Raw genomic sequence first — 22,224 nt, 5'->3', positions numbered from 1 at the left:
AGGCCATTTTGCCCTGCAGGATTAGTGGAGGGGAGGGAGTAGGCCTTCTGGAAAGGCTCTGGTCCTCTCTGCTTATCTGCTCTGTTCCACAGGGTCAGCCCTGAACTTTTGATGCTTGACTATGTTTGCAGCCCTGGAGGGGAGAATGGATTCTGCCTGAGGGCTTGTGGAAGCATCACTTCCTGATTTTCTTTCTTTCTTTCTTTCTTTCTTTCTTTCTTTCTTTCTCTCTCTCTCTCTCTCTCTTTCTTTCTTTCTTTCTTTCTTTCATGTTTATTTTTGAGAGACACAGAACACAAGCAGGGGAGGAGCAGAGAAAGAGGGAGACACAGAATCCGAAGCAGGCTCCAGGCTCTGAGCTGTCAGCACAGAGCCCAACGCAGGGCTCAAACTCAAAAACCGCGAGATCATGGCCTGAGTGGATGTCGGACTCTCAACCGACTGAGCCACCCAGGCACCCCATCACTTCCTCATTTTCTGTTCCCCAACTTTCACGTTACTTTCCAAGTACTCTTAGATTGGGAATATAGGATTATAATAAGAATTAAATAATTACATATAAAACACTTAGAAGAGTGCTTGGTACTTAATAAGTATCATGTGTGTCTGTGTGTGTGTGTCTGTGTCTGTGTGTGTGTTACAGAGAGCAACCAAAAATGGACACAGAAAAGTCCATTGCAGGGATGGGGGGAGGGGCTATTGGTGTTCACATATCTCTGTTTGAATTCTTTCTATAGCTGTGTTATTTTCTTCAACAAGTTCTATGTGAGTTGGTTTTCTTATCTGTAAAACACTAATGAAAGCATTATACATCCTTGATTCTAAGTAATACTATTCACAAAAGTTTTACATTTAATCTTCTTTGAAATGAGGGGTGCCTGGGTGGCTCAGTTGGTTGAGCAGTGGACTCTTGATTTTGGCTCAGGTCACGATCCCATCCCAGCGTCATGGGATCAAGCCCTGCTTCAGGCTCCGAGCTGAGCTTAAAATTCTCTCTCTTCCCTCCATCTCCCCCTCCTTTCTTTCTCTCTCTGTCTCTAAAAAATATAAATAAATAAATAAATAAATAAATAAATAAATAAATAAACTTACTTCTCTGAAATGATCTGGGGGTGTGTTTAACCACAATGCATATGTTTAAGGTGTCCCTCTGGCCCCCTCGAGCCTCCTGAGAAGCTGCCATTGAATTCATGGAGCATCTGCTAATGTTGGGTTTATAGTAATACCCCACAAAGTGGTTGCAGGGATTTAATGAGATAGTGTATGTGAAGAATACATTGTAGACCGTAAAACATTATTCAGATGTGAGGTAATGTTTTCAAAAGTGGAGATAATGGAAAAGAAAAGTTTACTAATAATTTTGTGTAGAACAGATAGGATGTGTTGTAAAAGTACTTTGTGAACCGTTAGGCCCTATCACAAGGGGTGTGTATGGGCCAAATTTGGCTGGGTGTTTTTTTCCCTCTGAAGTTTCTGTTAGTTTAGTTCCTCCTGCACAGTGATAGAGGACTGGAGTGATTTTTCACTCTACAGCTGGTGTTCTCACTTCACCTCTTACTTCTGGTAGGGGCCAGGCAAGCCTTAGTTTCCTCATTTGTGATGAACTTAGCCATGCATCTTTCAGGCTTAGTGATTCCATGGGGCAGTAGCTCATCATCTTGAATTATAGTCCAAACTGTGTTCTTAAAGTTTATGTATGTATGTATGTATGTATGTATGTATGTATGTATGTATTTAGAGAGAAATCCCAAGCAGGCTCCAAGCTGTCAGCACAGAGCCTGACACAGGGCTCCATCCCCGGAACTGTGAGATCATGTCCTGAGCCGAAATCAAGAGTTGGACGCTTAACCGACTGAGCCACCCAGGCGTCCCTCCAAACTGTGTTCTTTTTTTTTTTTTAATTTTTTTTCAACGTTTATTTATTTTTGGGACAGAGAGAGACAGAGCATGAACGGGGGAGGGACAGAGAGAGAGGGAGACACAGAATCGGAAACAGGCTCCAGGCTCTGAGCCATCAGCCCAGAGCCCGACGCGGGGCTCGAACTCACGGACCGCGAGATCGTGACCTGGCTGAAGTCGGATGCTCAACCGACTGCGCCACCCAGGTGCCCCCCAAACTGTGTTCTTAACTGGTTGCATGACCCTGGGCAAATCTTTGCCTCAGTTTCCCCATGTATAGAATGAGGGTTAGGTTACTTCTGACCGCCCTTCCAATTCATTCTCCCAGTATTCCCTAGATTTTCATATTTAGGTCCCTGTGTTTCTCACTGGGGGTCTGTGAGGACGTGCGTGGTGACATTGGGGAGGCACATGTGCTGCCACTTGGAGGACTTGCTCGTTAATTTCTCTGTCTGTCCTTTAGGGAATATCCCTGGCTCGGCTGTGCTGGTGTTTGACATCCATGTGATTGACTTCCACAACCCTTCAGACTCCATCAGCATCACCTCCCACTACAAGCCCCCGGACTGCTCAGTGCTGAGTAAGAAGGGGGATTACCTCAAGTATCACTACAATGCCTCCCTTCTGGATGGGACTCTGCTGGATTCCACGTAAGGACCACTGGGGACAGTAGAGGAGGGACCTTGGAGGATAACAGCCATAGGTCCCCATGATTCTCCTTTTCTTTCATCAGATACTGGTTGAGAGATTTTCTCTCCATGCTTCCCCACTGCAGAGAGCTAGCCTACATCACTGCTCAGGTGCATTATTCTAAAAGTTCCCTATGAATGGTCTCACCTTGCTCCTGTGAAATTGTCTTTCTGAAAAACGGGTATCATCTTATAACTGCTTTCTTTAAAAATTAACCCGCAGCTACATTACAAACTCCTCAGTCTGGCACATCAGCCTCTATTTGTCAGCTCTGTTCTGCTTAAATGGTCTTATCTTGTGTCAGGGCCCATCTTTTGCATCCAGGGCTGCCATGTGCAGTGATGCAAGATGTGTACTGCTTAAACCCTTCCTTCTGACCAACTTCTGCCCTGGCAAAAATGTCCTCCCTTTTCACAAAATCTTTCCTTAATTCCTAGGAAGAATCAACTGCTCGCACTTCGGTGTCTCATAATGTTTTAAGATACTATTTTTATTAGCAAAAATTTATTTTTCATTATTTATTTTAGTTTCTGTCTCTGCTGCTGATCTGAATACCTTAGAGATGCCCAGCATGTTTATTCACATTTTTATTCTTTACACCTAGCCCAGAGTCTTAACACGAAGGGAGCATTTTATAAATGTTAACTGATTGAGATGAATCTGAAATTTTATTAATAGGAATCAACAGTATAATCTAATATCATTGCCAATTTTGGTAAAAGGAGCTTTGCTTCTTATGTTTCTGAATCTTTAGGTATAGCTGTAAGTTAATAAAATATTCTCTGGGGAAGAAACATTTTCAGCCTTTCTTTATATCTCCATAGAAATCTATCCATTTTTGTACCGAGTCTGACTTAGACTCCTGAGTTGGGGCTTGGGGAGAAAGAAGGGCTTCATAAATAAGTATGGGTTGCTGCATTTATGCTGCATGAGGAAGGCCTTCTCTGCCTCGCACCTGCCCCTCTGCCTTCTAGCTTCAGGCAACATTGTGTGTGGCTGGAGAGAGTGAGCCAGGCATGGAGACAGAGCCCTAGGGACACGTGCTCTTCAGAGCATTCTCTCTGGGTGCCATGAGATCCCATATACTAATGTACTTCTTGTATTTCATGCAATCTAAAACGTATTGGTTATTAGAAGCATCATGTTATGTATCTCTAAGAAAGTAAAAATGCCCCCAAACTAACATGCTGTTGATTATGCAGTGTATCCCAATTACAGAGATGTTAAAATGTGAAAATGTGTGCATTATAGAATCAGTGAAGTGTATACTATCTTCCAGAGAGCAGATTTACGCGGACCTGCTTTACAACAAACCTCACTGCATTAATATGAAAAGACTTTGGAGGGCAGTGGGAAAGAAGCATGCCTTGTTGTTTGGGGGGATTAAGCCCGCGCTTATGCACGTTTATGCACGCTTATGCACGTGAAAATGGCCCACAAGGTTAGAGTAGTCTAGAAGGTCAATGGCTTGCTGTTATTGTCTTGCTAATGTTCATATTCTTGTCTGGTGCTCTGACTGCTGGGTGGGGGTAGGTGGGAAGGGGAAGTGGGGGTGGAAAACGAACAAAGGAATTCCTTCTCAGTGGGTTCAGGATATGCTTCTCATGTAGGGTGGGGAGAATCAGCCTTCCTGCCTTCTAATGTGTTTGGTGGATTCACAACATTCCTACAGAGCATCCGGTAGCCATGTGAGGCTCCTTCCTTTTATCAGACTCCATTCTATACCATGAGAGTCGTTTGTGGTACGTGTAAATCTACAATGAAGAGCAACATCCGGCATCCCCGATGGTCTGTTCTGGGCGTAAGCTTCAGAGTAATGGGAAAATGGGATGTAGGGTGGGATGTGTGTGGGAGAGGAAGGGAAGACCTGGTCCCACCCCGAGCCTTCCACGGGCGTTGTAAACAAGGAGGCAGGTGCTGCTGCGGGCGCTTTTTCATCAGCACGGAGAGAAACTGGCTGTGGAGAGGATGGAGGGAAACATGGGCGGAGAGCCAGAGAGGGCAGCCTACAAGTGGGAAGCAGGAAGCTTGCAGTGGATGGGAAGCCAGGAATGCACAGAAAAAATGAGAAGAATGTCAGAGGAAAACTGGCAGGAAACAAACAAATAACTACACAAGCGGTTGATCTGAGGAAAAACAATTAGTGGGGCTTTCAGAGATGACACGTGAAAGCAAAATGTTTGCTTGGAGGATTTTCTTCATGTGTGTTTAAACTGGCCTCAGAGAGGAAGAATAAACATTTGTTATTTGATAGCTAAATGAGGTTTTTGAATATTTGGGAAGACTTTGAAACAGTATTCCCATGGGAGGTCCCAGCGGTCCCCGGAGAAAGGCAGGGTGAAGGTGCCTCTGTGCTGCTGACAAAGGAGGAATTGTGTGTGGGGCAGGACAGAGGATGTCCTGCTCCCTCCCACAGGCCTTGGGCCAAGGCATCTGGTGCCAGAGCTGGCTTTGTTTTGGTTTCGTCCCAGGTAGGACAAAGGCAAACCCTGTTTTGGTTTGTCAGTGCCAGAGAGCCAGCCTGGCCCTGGGAACCAGCTTGAGAAGAGAAAGTAGCCCTGCACCCAGGGGAAGCTGGGAAGCCTGAGAAGGGGATGTGACCCGAGGGGGCTGTCCCCTCCATGTTGTCACCATCCGAAAATGGGCATCAAGGGAGCCCTAAGATACTGGGGAGGTTTTTCTTCCTTGACATTGAAGAAGAAAGCGGTAGTGCCATACTTTCTGGAACTAGATTTATTTTCGGTAGTGAGTGAGGTGATAGAGGCAACTCTCTTGTACGTGGATGTCTCAGGGACCGTGGACATCAAGGATGCTTTAACTGTGGCTCAAGTTAAATTTTCGGTCATTTTTTTAGAGTCAAAAACTATTGCAGACACAAGCACTTCGCATACTCAAGGCCATCCATTTTTTGAGCTCTTTATACTTGTTCTCCTCCGTGCCAGCATCATGAGTTATTTACTGTTGAGAATATCCCTGTGAGATAGCTATTATTATCACCAGTTTATAGATGAGGAAATTGAGAGATTTTATTTTTCAGCATCCAATCAAGTGGCAGAAGCAAGATTCAGAGTCAGATCTTGATAAATCCAAAACACATAAATCCAAAACACAGGGTTATGTATTTTTCAAATTCTCATGAAAACTCCTTACTAGGATATTTATTAAAATATAGAGAAAAGTTGTAAGAGCAGTATGAAGGAAGGACTTCTTTTTTCCCCGAATCACTGGGGATAGGTTGCCACCATGATGTCCCATCACCCATTTCCTACAAATGTCGACATTCTCCTACATAATTCAATGCATACTTTATAACCAGAAAGTTAACACTGATACATTATCATGTTTTAATCCCCAGACCCCACCTAAGTTTTGCCACTTGTTCCCAGAAGGTCTTTTATAGCAAAATGATCCCACTCCATATTCTCCAATACTCCGGACTTGTTCCTCAGCCTTTCCTTGATTTTCACCTTGACACTTTTGAAGATTACAGGTTCATTTTTTGCAGAATCGTTCTCAGTTTGCTCTTGTCTGATGTTTCTTCCTGATTAGATAGGGGTTCTGTGTCTGTGGCAGAAGAGATGGTCCTTTTCATGGAAACGCTTTCAAATATCAATGGGTTGATGACCTAACGAGGGACTCTTCTGTTTCATTTTCAGGTGGAATTTAGGCAAAACATATAATATTGTTTTGGGATCTGGACAAGTTGTGTTGGGAATGGATATGGGTCTCCGAGAGATGTGTGTTGGAGAGAAACGGACAGTGATCATCCCACCCCACCTGGGCTATGGGGAGGCTGGCGTGGGTGAGTAAGCACCAGCATTAAAGCATTTTGGGGCACGTTCACAATCTGAGTGTTGTGCTTTTGGGGTACCATATTTAGAGCCCCAATATGCTTCTTCCATTTAAAACCCAAAGAATCAGGGGTGCCTGGGTGGCTTAGTTGGTTGAGTGTCCGACTTCGGCTCAGGTTGTGACCTCACGGTTTGTCAGTTCAAACCCTGGATTGAGCTCACTGCTATCAGCAGAACCCACTTCAGATCCTCTGTCCCCTCTTTCTGCCCCTCCTCTGGTTGTGCAGGCTCTCTCTCTGTCTCAAAAGTAAATAAACATTAAGAAAAAAATCTGGCACCTGGCTGGCTCAGTTGGTGGAGCATGCAACTCTAGATCTTGGGGTCATGTGTTCAGGCCCCATGTTGGGCATAGAACTTACTAAAAAAGAAACAAAAAAACAATAAAGTGCCTGCTACTTCCTCCAGTCCAAGAAGAAGCACTTCAAAAAATGGGTACCCTAGAAGACCTTGTGATATATATTATAAATAATTACAACATAATAATTTTAAAAAAGATATTATATATACATGCATGTATATATTCGTATACTTACATTTGAGCCCATACTATATATACTGTTCTCAAATTTGTGTTTACAGTCATATCTTAGGTCAGGATTTTAAGGCATACTGTTTTAAATTTTTTTTTTCAACGTTTTTTATTTATTTTTGGGACAGAGAGAGACACAGCATGAACGGGGGAGGGGCAGAGAGAGAGGGAGACACAGAATCGGAAACAGGCTCCAGGCTCCGAGCCATCAGCCCAGAGCCCGACGCGGGGCTCGAACTCCCGGACCGCGAGATCGTGACCTGGCTGAAGTCGGACGCTCAACCGACTGCGCCACCCAGGCGCCCCAAGGCATACTGTTTTATTCTTAAGGTTCTGCTGTAGGATTTATTCAAAAATTCTACCATTGTGGTCTCTTCTAGTGCTTTTCAAACTTTTTTCACCGAGACATACAGTTAAGAAATGCTTATCTCCCCATCTGTGTTACACATAAACATGCAATTTATACATATACTCATACACAATTAGTTCTATATATAAAATTTAAACTCAAGTTTTATGAAACCATACCTATCCTTTCTATGGACAGTGTACCCTGATCTATTTTATTCCTTAATTTAAAAAATTGGTGGTCACCATGCTGTAAATAGATTTCATGACTTACTAATGGTAAGTACCTACAGTTTGGAAAAAACCACTTGCTGGTTTTGAACTTTTTTGTTTTTAATTTATTTTTTAATTTACATCTAAGTTAGTTAGCATGTAGTGCAGTAATGATTTCAGGAGTAGATTCCAGTGATTCGTCCTCTATGTATAACACCCGGTGCTCATCTCAACAAGTGTCTTCTTTAATGCCACTTACCCATTTAGCCCATTCCCCCCACAAACCCTCCAGCAACCCTCTGTTTGTTCTCTATATTTATTTTTTTTGGTTTATTTTTTTTGGTTTTTGTTTTTTTTTTTTAGCGTTTATTTATTTTTGAGACAGAGAGAGACAAAGCATGAACGGGGGAGGGTCAGAGAGAGGGAGACACCGAATCCGAAACAGGCTCCAGGTTCTGAGCTGTCAGCACAGAGCCCGACGCGGGGGCTCGAACTCACGGACCGCGAGATCATGACCTGGGCCGAAGTCAGCCACTTAACCGACTGAGCCACCCAGGCGCCCCTGTTCTCTATATTTAAGAGTTTCTTATGTTTTGTCCCTCGCCCTGTTCTTATATTATTTTTGCTTCCCTTCCCTTATGTTCATTTGTTTTGTATCTTAAGTTCCTCATATGAGTGAAGTCATACGATACTCGTCTTTCTCTAACTGACTAATTTCACTTACCAGAATACCCTCTAGTTCCATCTACGTAGTTGCAAATGGCAAGATTTCATTCTTTTTGATTGTCGAGTAATACTCCATTGCATATATATACCACATCTTCTTTATCCATTCATCCATCGATGGACACTTGGGCTCTTTCCATACTTTGGCCATTGTCAATAGCGCTGCTATAAACATGGGGTTGCATGTGCCCCTTCGAAACAGCACACCTGTATCCCTTGGATAGATACCTAGTAGTGCAATTGCTGGGTCGTGGGGTAGTTCTATTTTTAGTTTTTTGAGGAACATCCATACTGTTTTCCAGAGTGGCCGCACCAGCTTGCATTCCCACTAACAATGCAAAAGAGATCCTCTTTCTCTGCATCCTTGCCAACACCTGTTGTTGCCTGAGTTGTTCATGTTAGCCATTCCGACAGGTGTGAGGTGGTATCTCATTGTGATTTAATTTGTATTTCCCTGATGATAAATGATGTTGAACATCTTTTTATATTATAGTCTGTTAGCCATCAGGATGTCTTCTTTGGAGAGTGTCTATTCATGTCTTTTGCCCATTTCTTCACTGGATTATTTGAATTTTTTGTTTTTTTTTAGTTAGTTAGTTTGTTTGTTTATTTATTTAGAGCACGAGCAGGGGAGGGGCAGAGAGAGAAGGAGACAGAGAATCCCAAGCAGCTCTATCCTACTACCCTGAAATCATGACCTGAGCTGAAATCAAGAGTTGGATGCTTAACTGACTGAGACACTCAGGTGCCCCTGGTGTTGAGCAGGAAATGCTTGCCACCTGTGAGGCAGCTGGAACCTTGGTTGGGGGAGGGAGGTTGAGATGGGCATGCCTGCTGCCTGGTGGTGCTAACCCTGTTTCCTCCCTTATTGGTGAGACAGATGGAGAAGTACCCGGCAGTGCCGTCTTGGTGTTTGACATTGAGCTGCTGGAGCTCGTGGCGGGTCTGCCTGAGGGGTACATGTTCATATGGAATGGTGAGGTGTCACCCAACCTGTTCGAAGAAATCGACAAGGATGGTGATGGAGAAGTCCTCCTCGAAGAGGTAACCGACCTTCAAAAGAGAGTGGGACTAAATGAACTGGGGGGAGCTTTATTGGGGCAGGGGATCCATTCCAGATGTGAAGCCTTCTCAGAGTGAGGAGGACGCACTTTTGTACACACTCTCTAAATTGAAGCTCACAGTTCTTCTCTGGAGAAACTGAGGCCCTGAGAGGTACAGGGCTTGATCCCAGGGCTGACAGATCTAGATTTGGTTCTCAGTTCCTGGGTGCTCACTGTATGCCTGCATTATGTTGAATGTTTTTCATATACATTCTCTTGCTTGGCCCTTGTGGCAGCCATGTAATCATCATCCCCGTTTTTCAGAAGCAGCAGCTGTACGCAGACGAGATAAATGATTTGCCCGAGGTCACAGAGCTACCTAGTGGTTTGAGCCATGGTACATACCTCCATCTTGATCATCTAGGTCCTGGGTGGATTCTTCTGTAGCAGACACCCCTTCATGGAGCTGGAGAATAGAGTCGGCTGTCCTGTCACACCCTCCTCAGTTCCAGTATCTGCCTGTTCCACATCTGCTTATTCAAGGACACGGCTCCAGCCTTCTCCCCTTTCTCTCTTACATCAGCCACATTTCCCTGGCTACTGGATTGCTCACATTAGCATAAAAACATGCTATTATTTTCCCTTTTCTTGGTGCATCTTCTCATTTATTTTGTTTCTTTGCTCCCTTTACAGCGAAAATGTCAAAACTTTTAAATCCACTCCTGTCAGACATTTGTCCTTCTGTGTCACTGAGCCTGGTCTTGCTAAGGTGACCAGTGCCTTTTATGTGGCTGCTGCCAATGGTCACTGTCCTCACTCTTGGACACAGCTGACTGCTTTGCAGGACACCTTCTTTCCCTCGCTTCCAGACCACACTTTCTTGGTGTTCCTTCTACCTCACTAGTGGCTCCTTCTCAGGAATCTTCTCCCTCTCTTCATGTTGGAGTGTCCCCAGCCTGAGTTCTGAGCTTGTTCTCTCCTCCATCTCATGTCACTCCCTTGGTGATCTCAACCAGTCCAGTGGCTTTGTCATCCGCATGCCATGACTTCCAGACTTGTAGCTCTGGTCTGGTCTTCTCTCTCTACCTCCTACTCAGACATCTAATTGCCCACCTGACATCTTCATTTTTTGAATGCTGCTGCTACCTCCCTCTCCTGAACTTGCCTCACCCAAAGCCTTCCTCATCTCCTCTGATGGCAACTCCGTCCTTCCAGTTGCCAGGTGAGAGCACTCAGTAATCTTTGACTCCTCTCTTTCTCACATAGGCTATAGTAAACCCACCAGGAAATCATCCTAGCTCTATCCTGAAAATTTACATCTCACCACCTCCAGTTGGTAGCATCTTGGGCCACTGTCTGCTTGGTCTTGCTTGGACCTCTACGAAGGTCTTTGTGCTTTTCAGCCTTGCCCCTCACGGCAGCCGGAGTGATTCTTCTGAAACTTCAACTGGATTATGGCTTGCTTTGTCTCAGAACCCTGCAGAAGCCCCTCTGTTTCCAGAGTCCTTACAGTGGCCTGCAAAGACCCCAAGAAGGTTCTCCACGACCTGCTCGCTGTAACTTCCTCTTCAGCTGCTCCTCTCTACCAGGCATTGCACACGCTGGGCCTTTGCACCAGCTGTCCCTCCACCCAGAAGACACTTCCCTGGATAACTGGTTCATTCCCTCCCTTCCTTCAAGCCTTTGCACAGGTCTCCCTTTTTCATTAGGGTTTTACTCTGACCACTGGATTGAGACCTCAACCCACTCCCCGACCTGTACTCTTGATCCTCCTTACTTGACTCTACTCCTTTGTTTTCTGGAGCATTGCACTTTTGAACTTAATATGTGACTTAATTTTTTATGTTCTTTTCTAATTGTGTGTCTTTCTCACTAGGATATATGCTAGAATTACAAGGGCAAGGTTATGTTTTCATTGTATGAAGGAAAGAAGGGAGGGAGGGAGGGAGGCAGCAGTGTTCTCAGAGGCAAAGATGGCTAGGGCATCAGCCTGTGGTGGAGAGCTAAGTGTTGATTTAGGGAGAAGGGATAGCTCCAGTCACTGCTGCGTGGAGCCTAGGAACTTCTGGAGTCATTAGTCATTACGGTTATACACCTGCATCTGGAGGGAGAAACACCAGGCAGGTTGTGTAGCTCACAAAATTGTGTCTGTTTTGCAAGCTTAGACTCAAATTCCAGCCCCATTGCCCTTGGGACGCTCTGTTCAGACCCTGGCTCGGCTGCTGTATCTCATGGTCTGTCCTGTCCCCTCTCTTTCCAGTTCTCAGAATACATTCATGCCCAGGTGGCATCTGGCAAAGGGAAACTCGCTCCTGGTTTTGATGCTGAGATGATTGTGAAGAATATGTTCACCAACCAGGACCGGAATGGAGATGGGAAGGTCACGGCAGAGGAATTCAAACTCAAAGACCAGGAGGCTAAACATGATGAACTCTAAACCTGCCTTGGGCCACCTGCGTGATACCAAGCCCCCGGTCATGGCTGAAAGTGAAGTGAGGGCCCGCGGGTCTCTCAGGTGAATCGTCCACAAGTAGTAGATGGTCACATAGTATGTGGGGCATATGTCAGGGATGGGTCGATACACATGGTGAGAATTTTAGGCCAAATGCCAGTGATATGAAAATCAGTGTCAGGTGCCTTAGCAGGGGCTGTGTAGAATATTGAAGAGGCTGCACTGTCAACCATTGTTTTGTGAGCCTTCTGTGTAGTTTTGTTATTAAAGGAAAATAGTGTCATACAGAAGTCATAACCATTTTGGAGGGAACAGAAGAAAAAGCGTCTAGGAGGTCTACATAAAGAGCATTAAAAAATTTTTTTTAACTTGCTGGTGTTTTAAAAGTGTTCTCCAGATGAGCAGAAAAGACAAACGGCCTGCCCCAGCAGTATTTCCCCAAAAGCCCCAGGATGGGGCCCTTTTGTCAGTGGCCCGTACAGGCTCTGGTAATGCCCAGCTTCCACTTTCCTGCTACACACACACACACACACACGCATGCACATGCACACACACCTACTTGCACATGTGTGCTTTGATAGTTAATCATGCTCTACCTGTTGTGGTCTTCCAATTGGCTGGGTGACTTGGAAGTTAAGAAGAAAATCAGTGGACCAAACAAGAGGCATCTTGGACTATGAGTAGAGAATTTGATTCTATGTTTGCCACATAAGATTATCTGCTTCACCCTTTCTTATTCCCATTGCTCTATCTTCCCTGAATCTTTTGATCAGATAGATTTGTATAGGGCTTGTGGCTAATCCATGCTCCAGAGTATGTGACCAAGATAGGAAGTATCATCTCAACAGATGAGCATACACAAGGTGACATATTTCTGCTCATTTGTGTCCTGGAGAGGGAGGTGCCCTAAAGCCCATGGGCCTCTCTCTGTATAGAAAAACAAGGACACTGTTACCTGCCCCCATGTTATGCAGTAACCAACAACCTTGCTGCCTTATGTCCTCTGTTCCCAAGTGGTGGTGGCGTCCACCCTGAAGTAATCAGTAATTTTCCTTTTGAAACTGCTTTATTTTTACTAATTTAAACTGTTTTGTACTGATGTAGCCCTGAGATAGTTCATGAAAATGCTGTGCACTCCTTCAATGGAATAAATGTTGGAAAACTGAACTCTTCATATATAAAAAAATTGAATGATAATATCAAGGGTTGTGGAGTTTTATTTGAAGGCTGAGAGGATCCTACGAGAATACGTCTTGATTATCCATTGAGAATCGCCTCAACAAGGGCTGCATCTCATTGAAGGTGGAGGAGTGTGACGGATAGTGTATGGGGGTGTGTCAGTCAGGTCCTGGCAGGAAACACACCCACATACGGGCCTTCCAAAGAGAAGCTATGTAAAGGACTTCACAGATGTGTGGACAGGGCCTAGAGACCTAGTTAGGATATCAAGGTACCATGATAGATGTTGGCCAGCAGCAGTAGGGGGCTCTTCTACCCCCCTGGGGCTGAAAGGTTAAAGGGGAGACACAGCCACGCCCAGAAGTGTGGCTGGCGCTGCAGCAGAGGGCAGAGACACCCCATTCTCTGTCCTGTAACTCGTTCCCATTCGCTAAACCCAATCTGAAGCTAAAGGAAGAGGAGCTTAGTGGCTGGTATTCTCAGAGTCAGCTTTTTGGGGTGCAGAGTAAGGTGAAGGGCTGTAGGCATTGGAGTGGGAGCAAATAGAGGATAACTGGCACATGTATAGAGAAAAATACGTTTTTTTAAAAAAGCAAATGTTACAGTTTACTCTTTGCAGGAGCAATTTCAGGGACTCTCTGCTTTTGGAAGGCAAAGGAGATGCCTGCCCATGGCCTTCCTGGCTGTTGCTGTCATGGTAACTAACATTCCTTAACCGTCTCCTACCTGGCACATAGTCACTCAAGATTTTTTGTTTAACAGAATTCCTTAAGTGCACGAGATAGGTTAATAATTTTGCTAAATGGAATTGCCCTTTGGAATGCACTTGGTCTGTAACACCTCATTATCCTTACACATCTTCGTGAAGATAAAAACCTTGTCTTATTCTGTCCCAGGTTTTTAGTTGGTCCTCTCTGAATTTCTTCACTGGTTGTTTTCTTTGGTGGTGGACAGGTTTGCTGAATAAAAGATATGCTTCTCTGGGGAAATTAAGCACTGTGGGCCTTAGAGCTTCAAGAATAGAGGGAACATTTAATTTTTTTTTTTTTAACTTTTTAAAATTTATTTTGAGAGAGAGAGAGAGAGAAGAGAGAGATAGCACTAGTGTGGGAGGGCAGAGAGAGAGGGAGAGAATCCCAACCAGGCTCTATGCTGTCAGCACAGAGCCTGACTTGGGGCTTGATCTCACAAACCGAAAGATCAAGACCCTTAATGAACTGAGCCACCCAGACACCCCTCAACCAATTTTTTTAAAAGTAATCTCTATACCCAACATGTAGCTTGAACTCACGACCTCGAGATCAAGAGTCTTGTGCTCCACTGACTGAGCCACCCGGGAGCCGGGTAGCTTGTTTTTGTTTTTAAACTGCCTGCTTGGGGCGCCTGGGTGGCGCAGTCGGTTAAGCGTCCGACTTCAGCCAGGTCACGATCTCGCGGTCCGTGAGTTCGAGCCCCGCGTCGGGCTCTGGGCTGATGGCTCAGAGCCTGGAGCCTGTTTCCGATTCTGTGTCTCCCTCTCTCTCTGCCCCTCCCCCGTTCATGCTCTGTCTCTCTCTGTCCCAAAAATAAATAAACGTTGAAAAAAAAAAAAATTAAAAAAAAAAAAAATAAACTGCCTGCTCGACTGCTGAACTGGAACCTTGGTCTTTTTTGGCCTTCAGACTCAGACAGAAATATTGGCTCTTCTTGGTTCTCCAGCCTGCCACCTGTTGTGTTTTTTCTCTTTCCTGAGGTGTAATGAACAAATAAAATTTTAATATACTTAATGCATATGTGATGATTTGATATATGTACATGTTTACATTGTGAAAGGATTTCTCCATCTATCACTTCATGTGTGTGTGTGTGTGTGTGAGAGAGAGAGAGAGAGAGAGAGAGAGAAAACATTTAAGTTCTACTCTTAGCATTTTAAAACTATACAATACAGGGTTACCAACTATGGTTGCCATGTTATGCATTAAATCCTTAGACCTTATTTATCTTATAGCTGGAAGTTTGTACTGTTTAACCAAACTCTGTTTCTCCCATGCCCCTGCCCCTGGTAAACATTTTTTTTACTCTATTTCTATAACTTCAACTTATTTTTTTAATACCACATATAAATGATACTGTGTAGTACTTATCTTTCTAAACCTTTGGCTTGTTGTTGAGCGCTACTGGGGCACTTTGATTCTTCCTGCTACTAAGGAAGGCATTCAATTATCTGTGACCATGACAGAGGCTTTAATCTCTGGCTCAACCAGCTGCTCAGATGGCCTCACCTCATGATGCTGCTGCAACCCTGTTTCTATCTGCGTTATGATTAAGGGTTATAGCTCTGTTGGCAAGACTGTGAGTACTCATTAGGGAGCCAAATACAGGGTAGGGATGCCACAAAGCATTTTTCTCAATCACATCTTATACTCATTTTCTGTGTTGCTGCTTGAGGCAGTTTGGATCGGCTGTAGATTGGGATCACCTAACTTATGACTCATGCAGATTTTGGACTTTGGGCCCTAAAGATGAAGTAGGTCATTCATTGATGCCCAGTGGGAGATTAGAGTATCTCAGAGAACATGACATCTGAGTATGCATGTGACCTGTGTGCTTGAAACACCACTTAAGCTACCTTGCGAGCGTAAGCAATCTGCATTATTTTGTTGAAACCTGGTGACTTTTGATCTCTCATTACTTAGGAATTTATAATACCTTTCAAAATTATTACTTAAAAGACAGAAAAAAACATTTCATTTTGGCAACAGAGTGGGCCTGAGTGCAATTACACCTAAGTGCTTATATATAGCACTTCAATGTCTTAGGTTTCAATGGAACAAGGTTGCTTTCTTTGAAGTCTTTTTCCCTTGGCTTTCTTGGGGATCTGGTGTCTGTTTATAAACTAAGAATACTGCTCCTAGTTACTTATTGCTAGTTGCAGATATCACACTTTCATGCTTATTAAAATAGTGTTTGAGGGGTACCTGGGTGTCTCAGTCGGTTAAGCGTCTGACTTCGGCTACACGAGGGCAGGAAGCATGTCTGGTGTGTTGTTTCTCTAGAACCTAGCCCACAGTAAGGACTTCAATCTTTGGTGGGATGAGTGACTCTTCATTGAATCAATCTTCACCTCAAATTAATACCCCACTTTAGAGATGAGGAAACCAAAGCCTTGAAACGTTAGAAACTTACCAAATGTTGTAGTTAGAATCTAAGACTCAGATCCAGGTTTGACTGACTTGAAGGCCTGTACCCTTTACACCTCAGCCACACTTTATCTTACCTATTAAACTTGTACTGAAATACAAGAATAAGTATAAAACACAGCAGGACTGGTGAATCTCGAGGTAACCTTGGATAAGTCTCCAAATTATTCAAGATCCCATGAAATTTTTTCTTCCTTTTTAAAAAATATTTATTTATTTTTGAGAGAACGCGAGAGAGTGCAGGCTTTAGGCTGTGAGCTGTTAGTACAGAGCCCGACATGGGGCTTGAAGTCATGAACCATGAGATCATAACCTGAGCCGAAGTCAGATGCTTAACCAACTGACTGAGTCACCCAGGCACCCCTCTTTTATTTCCTGATTCTCCATGGTGTATGCCTTGAACCTGAAGTCTGGTTTAAAAAAATGTTCAATAATCTACCTAATTAACTCTGGTCTTATCAAACATATCATGGAAAGCAGAGTTCCTGTGAAATCACTCTGGAACAAAGTAGTATCTGACAGTTTTTGTTTTTCGGTTTCATCAAAATTGTTCATCTTGGCACTCAAAACTGCTTTACCTCCTAAAGTAAAATTCAAAATAAAAAACAAAAAACAAAACTCTTAACAGCTAATGCTACACTTTTAAGAAAATGTGGTAGTTACCACACTGCCGGTGTTCACTAGGGCTACAAAATAACTTTGTTTCTTCAGTTCACCCAGACTATGGTCACACTTTTGCGGACAAATAGCCAGCAATACTGAATACTTGCGCTAAGCCATTCTAAATGGAAATACAAAATTTAAATGCATACAAAGATGTAGATGAGTACATCTCATTCTCACAGGGATGTATCTGGAGGACGTATCATTACCTTCACTTTACAGATGAGCAAACTGGGGCACAGGTTAAATAATCTGTTCTGGTCACACAGCTACTAAGTGGTAGAAGGAAGATCCAAATCACAACAGTCTGACTCTATATTGGCTACATTAAACTGCTCTGAAAATGGAACTTGAAAACAAATTATTTCAAATACCAGTAGAACAGGGGGCAGTGAGAGGTGATAGGGTCCCAGGGATGCAGTGGAAAAGGCAGGGGCCTTGGCTTGATATTCAAGTTATCCTGATAGTGGCTATAAGGGGCTACAAAGACTGCATGCCCTCAAGGCCTTTGTTAGATGGGGAGGTGCCTGACTTCTATAGTCTTAGTAAAGGGCTGAACCAAGACTAGAATGGAGGTCATACCTTCAGTATTCTTTACATTTATACCATGAACTATGCTTATTTGTAGAAGCATATTATAAACTCCTTGGAAAACAGTCTATATGGCAAGCTCTAACTGCAATATGGGATAAAAAATTCTCATTAGATCAGAAATGCCCAACTTTTTTTCTGTGTGAAAAACTCCTCCAGGTAATTCTGATACTCTCATGTGACGCTAATCTGCTTTAAAGCAAGAAGCTTGGTTTCTTCTTCCTCCCTCCCTCTCTTCTTCCTTCCTTCCTTTCTCTTTCTGAATCTTGGTTTCAAGGGGTGCCTCCCTCCCTCTCTCTCTTTCTTTCTTTCTCTCTCTTTCTTTTAGAATCTTGGTTTTGAGGGGCACCTGGGTGGCTCAGTCAGTTAAGTGTCCGACTCTTGGTTTCCGCTCAGGTCATGATCTCATGGTTCATGAGTTTGAGCCCTGCATCAGGCTCACTGCCGTCAGTGCGGAACCCACTTCGGATCCTCTGTCTTCCTTGCTCTCTGCCCCTCCCCCACTTGCACTCTCCCTCCCTCTCTCTCAAAAATAAATGAACATTAAAAAAAAAAAAGGAAGCTTGGTTTCGAGTTTGATTTTGGAAATACTTCAACAGAGAATAGTCTACTTCTGGCTATTATAAACTTTGTTTCATTGTTTATTATAAAAAGGAATAGTGGTGGAGGGTAAGGATGGGCAGCCCCAGGGAAAAGGTTTTCATTGTAAGACCTCACCTACCTGCCACATCAAATGGGACTAGAGATTGCCGACCACACTGAGTGTCTGGAACCAGCTGGAACACGCTCTGTGTGTATCACAGCTCAGATGCTTTATGGAATTAGTGGCTCGGAGACTCTGGAGTGAAATGGTTAGAGCCAGGGTCAGATTTATCACAATGGCAAATCTAAACTTTGTATGAACCATTTATGGGGCAGCAGAAATTTGGAACTAGGAAGTCAGAGTGCAAAGACAAATGTCGGTTTAACTCAGCAGTACTCGGTTTCAGTTACCATGAGACCCAGCTCCACTTTGTTCCCTGCCTGTGGCTATTTCTGAAACTATTAGACCTCCAACAAAGTACCCTCTTTTACTGATATTTTCAATGAGGGAAAACAATTTTCCCAGTCCCCGGTATTTTCTGAAGGGCTGATTAAATTTTCTCTGCAACTATCTTTTCATCCTTAAACTTATAATACGTAAATTTAAAAATATTCAATCTAAATAGCCACTATGACAATGACATAGGATTCATCTCTCTCTCTCTCTCTCTCTCTCACATACACACACAAGAAAAACACTGCAAGAGCTTAATAAATATTTGTTGAATAAATGAACAACAATGGTCTTGACAGTACAATTTAAAAGGCTTTTCATTTCATGTGTATTATCAGTGCATCAATATAGAACATTTTGTAATGATTAGTGATATGTGGATACCAATGGTTTTTCAAACACCAAGTGCCATTATTTTCTGATAAATACTGACTTTCAAGAACAAAATAACCAAACATAATACAATTTCAGGAGATGGTGATATCATCAGCATAATTCACCCACATGACAAAAACAGCAACACTTAAAATCATGCACATTATTTCACCATTTCATAAAACTTCTTTTTAAACTTATACAGACTTTTTTCCCAGAGTAAAAAGTTTCCTCAAAAACCTCATGATAACATTAAACTACAAAATTCACTCTGGAAATTAATTCATGGAGTTATTTTTCAAATTTTACCTTTAAGGTTTTTTTTTTTTTTTTTTAACTGTTAAAAAATATAGTTGAGGAGTGTGTTGAGAGAGGTGAGGAAAAAAGGAGTTTCCAGTTGATGGATTCAGTATGTCTGAAAATACCTCAGTAACGTAGAGAAAAAACTTCAAGAGCAAGAATGTATTATAAATAGAAGTCTTTCAGCAAGATGAACAGGTGAGCAGTTCCTGCATCAATTGCACCCACAGCACAGAGGTCTTCTTGAAGAATGCTTGTTTATAGAATCTTCTGTAAGATAGAGTTGGCTACGTCCAGTGATTCGTCTTTTACTAGAACAATATCGTAAGAGTCCATGTACTTTTCTAAAAGCTCATCCACCTAATCAACAACAACAGAAAAATTAAAAGGATATACAGGGAGGAGAAGTAAATTGTTTCAGTGTGGATCTCATTATTACATTCGATCTTTTGGGCTAAAATGAAGTAAATCAAATTTACTTTCATAAGACTTTTGAAATGAAGACTTATGAACATAGCCACAGGGTGGCTTTACTCCCAAAGTCACTTCTCTCTAGTCCAGTGGCTCTCAACTGGGGAGACTGCCCAAGCAACTCTCTGGCAATGCTGGGGACATTTTTGACTTTCATGACTTGGGGGTGCTAAGGTTTCCGGTAGGAGAGGCCAGAGAAGCCACCCTAATACCGATGGCATACAGATGTACATCCCAATTCCCTTAATCACACCAAAGTAAAAGGATAAAAAGCAATCAAATTGTGTCTAACTCCTTTTGCATGTACCTTTAGTAACAATTGCCTATTAAGTTCCATCCTTATTTTTTCTTATAAGAAAATTAAATGACAGACCTGTATACTTACTCTATCATTTAGATATCCAATTTTCAGGATGTGTTCAACATTGGCTACTCCATCTGCCATTCTTATATCTCCTTGGGAATCTCCCAGCAGAATTATATTGCTATTATCTTTTAGCCGATTGAAATAGTCTGTGTTCTTCAAGGCACCATCATGTTTGTTAAATACATGAATTAGTTCGCCTTTAAATCCTTTGAGCACCCCCTATAAAAACATAAATCCTTTGAAACAGTAGGTTCCAAACTGCAAATTCTGTTTGTTCTATTTTCACATTCATGATAGGTAAGAAGGGCTCTGAGAAGTTAATGACTTTCTAGAGAGTACTTTCAATGTTAAACACAGTGAGCTGAACATCCAATTTAACTTTTCATTTGTTTCCTAACCAGAGGTCCCATTTTAAGTACTTCACAATATATTGTCTTGAATTGAAAAATTTATTCAAATAAAGTCAGTTCTAATTTACTTCTTTTGTTCCACCTATGGGTATTAAGTCTTCAGAGTTGCTGCACTGAGTTACATTAAAAGAACTTTTCCTAATTTTAATATTAGTCTATAGGTTGGGAAACAAAAGTTTAAGAAAGGCATATTATTTTTAAAACATGGATACAGATAGAACACTGGGAGATGAGCCCCAGAGTAGGCCTATTGACCTGACCTAATTTAATATACGTTATATATTATATATGTTTTATATATATATGTATATATAAAGTAATATACCTTAAATAATAAAAACCAACTGCATTTACATGATTAAAATATATTCAGATTTTAAAAGTAATTATGAAGAAAAATTACTTATGAAGAAAATAATTATGAAGAATTATTTAGAATGATATATTCAGATTTAAAAAGTAATTATGAAAAATGTTCTTACATTGTCATCAAAATCCATGAAATTGGACACTACTGTGATGTTTGGGTGATAAACGCCAGCTTGATGGATCACCTCCTCTAGTATATCACCGATACCAGCCGAAAATATGAACACAGGGATACCGTATTGTTGGAGCTTATCAAAGAAATTCTCATACCCTTCCCTGCAAGATGGACGTAGGAATTGATTGTTAAAAAGCAAGACATAGATATATATCCTTTCACCTAGAAATGAAAAAAGCAAAACATTTCTACCTAATTCCATGGCCCATTTATATTCCCTTTCCAGAATCCTGCCTCAGAGCAGGGTTACTGATGTATATGACAATTTTAGTACAAGTTTTTCCAAATAGTTCACTCTTTGCCTTGCTTTTAATAAATTCTAATGATACAAATTAGATGATTTTAGACTTTCATTAAATATGGACATAAGCCTACAGTTCACAATGTATACCATTTAACAGCAAATAATTAACCACAACTGGAAAAAAGCACACCCTGGAAAACCCATTGAGAAATGGGCTGAAACACTTCCCACTTGCCATCCTGCTCAACTACTTCCTCTCAGGAAAGCGGAGGGGCAGGAACTGAATGTATTCTCTTTACAACTGGCATCTCTCCTGCTTAAGGCGTGGCTGTAGGTAATGTTTTTAACTTATTAATCTAAGTTTCTTCCCTTACTCTTCCTGGGCTATATGTTAAGCTGCCTACAAAGGAATGAAATGCTTACTAGCTGTCTTCACACTCTTTCCGACATTTAATACCTTCCTCCTTAGAGGTAGATCACCTTAGAGGCATGCCTGGGTGGCTCAATTAGTCGGTTGAACATCCTGAGCACCTGACTCTTATTTTCAGCTCAGGTCATGATCTCACAGTTTAAGGGATGGAGCTTTGCAAGGGCTCCATGCTGACAGCACAGAGCCTGCTTGGGATTCTGTCTGTCTGTCTGTCTCTCTCTCTCTCTCTCTGCCCCCTCCCCACTTGACTGTGTGCACACCCTCTCTCTCAAAATAAATAACTGACAAAAAAAGTAGGTCACCTTAAAATGTAGGTCATTAAAAAACGAAACAAAAAAACCCCCACGACATCATCATATTTACCTAATAAGTTGAAAATTTTTAGAGGTGGTAAACAGTATTGAAAAGAAGCTTAAAAATGTTTCTATCTTATCATTCATGTAATACAAATATTTTTATCATTTGCTAAATCATGTTCACCTTTCCTAGAGATAGTTTTCAAGGAAATTTGAGAATTCAGAAAGTAGATTCATATAACTTTATAAACAGGGTATGAGCAAAAAATTTCTTTTCAACTTGATTTATAAATGTTCCTTTTATATTTTATGTCTTTCAAAAGAATTTTGCTAAAAAACTCTACAATGGTCCTGGTTTCATAAATTTCTAAGTTAGTCTTAAAAAAAA

At 42.2% G+C, this 22,224-nt stretch overlaps 3 protein-coding genes across 9 annotated transcripts in view; 1 reads left to right on the top strand and 2 right to left on the bottom strand.

Annotated features, from left to right (window-relative positions):
• The window catches only part of FKBP9 (FKBP prolyl isomerase 9), a 41,806-nt gene extending 28,858 nt beyond the window's left edge, over positions 1–12,948 (top strand). Inside the window, exons 7-10 of the mRNA XM_040472293.1 lie at positions 2,363–2,549; positions 6,246–6,391; positions 9,137–9,300; positions 11,560–12,948. Of these exons, the coding sequence (XP_040328227.1) occupies positions 2,363–2,549; positions 6,246–6,391; positions 9,137–9,300; positions 11,560–11,736 (674 nt within the window). The 3' untranslated portion in view covers positions 11,737–12,948. The remainder of the gene's footprint in view (positions 1–2,362; positions 2,550–6,245; positions 6,392–9,136; positions 9,301–11,559) is intronic.
• The window catches only part of RP9 (RP9 pre-mRNA splicing factor), a 214,575-nt gene that overhangs the window by 77,688 nt on the left and 114,663 nt on the right, over positions 1–22,224 (bottom strand). The window lies entirely within an intron of this gene.
• The window catches only part of NT5C3A (5'-nucleotidase, cytosolic IIIA), a 55,649-nt gene continuing 52,074 nt past the window's right edge, over positions 18,650–22,224 (bottom strand). For all 5 annotated transcript variants that reach the window (XM_040472294.1, XM_040472298.1, XM_040472297.1 and 2 more), the window contains 3 exons: positions 20,805–20,967; positions 19,931–20,131; positions 18,650–19,434 (listed from right to left, as the gene is read on the bottom strand). In XM_040472294.1, the coding sequence (XP_040328228.1) occupies positions 19,333–19,434; positions 19,931–20,131; positions 20,805–20,967 (466 nt within the window). In that variant the 3' untranslated portion in view covers positions 18,650–19,332. The remainder of the gene's footprint in view (positions 19,435–19,930; positions 20,132–20,804; positions 20,968–22,224) is intronic.

Source organism: Herpailurus yagouaroundi, unplaced genomic scaffold, assembly GCF_014898765.1.
Source record: "Herpailurus yagouaroundi ecotype Mexico unplaced genomic scaffold, PumYag 100, whole genome shotgun sequence".
In the NCBI taxonomy this organism is placed as follows: domain Eukaryota; kingdom Metazoa; phylum Chordata; class Mammalia; order Carnivora; family Felidae; genus Herpailurus; species Herpailurus yagouaroundi.
This window is presented reverse-complemented; position numbering and strand designations above follow the sequence as displayed.